At 49.2% G+C, this 3,678-nt stretch overlaps 1 protein-coding gene across 1 annotated transcript in view; it reads left to right on the top strand.

Moving 5' to 3' along the window:
- The first annotated feature begins 466 nt into the window (after window positions 1-466).
- HADH (hydroxyacyl-CoA dehydrogenase) overlaps window positions 467-3,678 on the top strand; it is a 37,877-nt gene continuing 34,665 nt past the window's right edge. Inside the window, exon 1 of the mRNA XM_070757920.1 lies at window positions 467-647. Within this exon, the coding sequence (XP_070614021.1) occupies window positions 528-647 (120 nt within the window). The 5' untranslated portion in view covers window positions 467-527. The remainder of the gene's footprint in view (window positions 648-3,678) is intronic.

Raw genomic sequence — 3,678 nt, 5'->3', positions numbered from 1 at the left:
GCAGAGGTGGGTTTTAAGAAGTTTGCGAAAGGCAAGGAGGGTGGGGGCAATCCTAATTTCAGGGGGGAGCTGGTTCCAGAGGGTCGGAGCCGCCACAGAGAAGGCTCTTCCCCTGGGTCCCGCCAGACGACATTGTTTAATCGACGGGACCCGGAGAAGGCCAACTCTGTTGCGTGCTCTTGTGTTGTTGCCGTTGAAGCTGAACGTTTGGTTGAGAATAAATAAAGGACGCGAAGGAGGGACCGCCTCGCCGTTCAAAAGCAAGAGGTTTTCTTGCTGGCGAATGAGGCCTGCCAACCGAAGGAGTCGTGCAAAACAAGGCGGCTCTGAGAGAAAAGCGGGCCGGGGACGCCAGCAGCTAACCCGGCCAACCTCGGTCTTCCTGACTAAAAAGGCAAATGGGAGGAGCGGCCAGTAAGCTCGGCCCTCCGGGGTCGGAAGCCTCGCGCTGGATTTGTCGGCGCTGGCCCGCCCCTCCTCGGGCTGCCTCTAGGGCCTCCTCCTCCCTCACACGAGCGTGCTTCGCCATGGCTTTCGCCACCCGTCCCTTCGTTCGCCTGGCTTCTTCCACCGCAGCCGCCAAGAAGCTGGTGATCAAGCATGTGACGGTGATCGGAGCCGGCCTGATGGGCGCCGGCATCGCCCAGGTGAGCTACTCTCCGTGGCTGGAAATAATAAGCAGGGTGTCGGCTGGAGCAGTCCAGCTTGGAGCCTCCCTGGCCCCCCTCCTCCGCCTGCCTTGCATGAGGGGGGGGGGGAAATCTGCTTCTCGCCGCAGGAGCCGGAAAATCTGTGCCAAAAAGTGCCCTTGACTTAATACTTAAAGTGGAATGTGATCTTGCAATGGCGGAAGGGAATCAAAAGCTGCTAGCAAAAGAAGAGTCCAGCAGGAGAAGGAGGAGACCGTCACCTTCCTCCACTGTCTGCAGCACTCCAAAAATGCTGGACTTTGCTCCTCTTAGTATGCTCCTCTTAGTATGGTATGAGAATTATACTTCTCATGCAACCTGTAGTTTACTGTGCTGCATAGCGGTGTTTCTCAACCTTGGCAACTTGAAGATATTTGGACTTCAACTCCCAGAATTCCCCAGCCAAGCTGAGAAATTCTGGGAGTTGAAAAATTGAAACATAGAGACATAGAAATCTGAGGCAGAAAAAGACCTCATGATCCATCTAGTCTGCCCTTATACTATTTTCTGTATTTTATCTTAGGATGGATATATGTTTATCCCAGGCATGTTTAAATTCAGTTACTGTGGATTTATCTACCACGTCTGCTGGAAGTTTGTTCCAAGGATCTACTACTCTTTCAGTAAAATAATATTTTCTCATGTTGCTTTTGATCTTTCCCCCAACTAACTTCAGATTGTGTCCCCTTGTTCTTGTGTTCACTTTCCTATTAAAAACACTTCCATCCTGGACCTTATTTAACCCTTTAACATATTTAAATGTTTCGATCATGTCCCCCCTTTTTCCTTCTGTCCTCCAGACTATACAGATTGAGTTCATGAAGTCTTTCCTGATACGTTTTATGCTTAAGACCTTCCACCGCTCTTGTAGCCCGTCTTTGGACCCGTTCAATTTTATCCATATCTTTTTGTAGGTGAGGTCTCCAGAACTGAACACAGTATTCCAAATGTGGTCTCACCAGCACTCTATATAGCAGGATCATAATCTCCCTCTTCCTGCTTGTTATACCTCTAGCTATGCAGCCAAGCATCCTACTTGCTTTCCCTACCGCCTGACTGCACTGTTCACCCATTTTGAGACTGTCAGAAATCTCTACCCATACATCCTTTTCTTCTGAAGTTTTTGCTAACAACCTCAGTCCAGGTATCTTGAAGTTGCCAAGGTTGGGAAACACTGCTGTATCGTCTAGGTTAGGAAAATCCTGGGAATTGAAAGTCCACATTCTTAAAAGTTGCTGAGGTTGAGAAATCCAGGTTGCAGGTGCAGCAAAGTTGATCTGTTGACAGATAAAAGATCCCTTGACGCTGAACTGAAACCTAACTCCACTAGTAGTAAAATGGCACGTTCCTACAATGTGGTTTGTGGGTGTGGTGCTCAAAGTATGGTAAGAGAAAACTTTCCAGCTGTAATGCATATGCATTTTGGATACCATAACTTCCTTTGAAAACCTTAGGAATTATAGCCAAAGGTGCCTTTTGCAAGAGGCAACTCTACCCTCTGGTATTTAGTTAGTTAGTCAAGTACGTATTGGTAGTATGCATAGATATAACACTGTTTACATACATGAAATGGGTACTAATAAGAGGGAAACATTAGGACAGGGATGGTAGACAAACTGGTGCACTTATGCAGGTTTTCCCATCCAAAAGCTGGGGTAGGGTAGTGGTTAGAGTGCAGCACTGCAGGCTACTTCAGCTAACTGACAGCTGTAGTTCAGCAGTTCAAATCTCACCAGCTCAAGGTTGATTCTTTTCATCCTTCCAAGGTGGGTAAAATGAGGACCCAGATTGTTGGGGTCAACATGCTGATTCTGTAAACCGCTTAGAAAGTCCTATGAAGCGGTATACAGTGATCCCCCGGTTATTGCGTCCCCGACCATTGCGAACAGGCTAATTTGCGATTTTTCAACCGGAAGTCAAAACACCATCTGCGCATGCGTGCCCTTTTTTCTATGGGCACGCATGCGTAGATGGCGCCGGGCAGATCAGCTGCTGGGCGGCTTCCCTGGGTCTTCCCCCTCTTGCTGGTGGGAGGGCGAGCGGCGGGCATCAGCAAGGAGTTTCCCCACCGCCCACGCAAACTCCTCGCTGCCGCCCGCCCTTCGCCCGCCCACGCCGTTCATTCTCGCCGCTTCCCAGCTGAGTCCTGAAGCGAATTCGCTTCAGGACTCAGCTGGAAAGCGGCGAGAGCGAGCGCCAGCGAACGGCTTGTCCGCCGCCTGCCTGCCCGCTAGCGAGGAGCCGAAGATTGAGGGCGACGCAGCTGTTTTAAAACGTCGCCGCCGGCATGGGGGGCTTGCAAGCACCCCCCGGACCCCCAACCCGGGTTTGGGGGCTGCTAGGAAGCCCCCCATGCCGGCGGCGACGTTTTAAAACAGCCGCGCCGCCCCCAATCTTCGGCTCCTCGCTAGCGCTGCAGAAGTAAAAACACCATCTGCGCATGCGCAGATGGTGTTTTTACTTCCGCAGCGCTACTTCGCGAAAACCCGCTCGTTGCGGGGGGTCCTGGAACGGAACCCTCGCAACGATCGGGGGATCACTGTATAAGTCTAAATGCTATTGCTATTGCTAAAAACCAGAAAGTCCAGTTGGCTTTTTGAAAAAGCGCCTTTGGGACAAACTATGATCTGGAAGACTGAGAACCTCCATAAACACTTAAGGAATTATAACTCAGGAACTTTCAGTCTAAGTCTCACCCCAACTTTTGTTTTTGTCCATAGTTCCATACCAGAACTTTTTTTTTTATTGAAGAGGCATCAAAAAGAAGAGTCTGCTTATCTCTTCTGCCCCCCAAAAACTCTTTATAGCCTTTAAAAAAATACTGTATTTAAATTAAAGCAGTTGCCGCAGTTTCCAATAAGGGGAAAAAACATTTGTAACAATAGTGACGCTTTTAAAAAATCCCCACAAAACATAGTAATCAAGGGCTTTGTATAACAGGGCTTAGTCCTTACTACTACTTAGGACTAAGGATTTACTTAGTCCTAAC

This window comes from Erythrolamprus reginae, chromosome 7 (genome assembly GCF_031021105.1).
Source record: "Erythrolamprus reginae isolate rEryReg1 chromosome 7, rEryReg1.hap1, whole genome shotgun sequence".
Taxonomy (NCBI): Eukaryota; Metazoa; Chordata; class Lepidosauria; order Squamata; family Dipsadidae; genus Erythrolamprus; species Erythrolamprus reginae.
The sequence above is the reverse complement of the archived record's forward strand: the minus strand, read 5'-3'. Positions and strand labels throughout refer to the sequence as shown.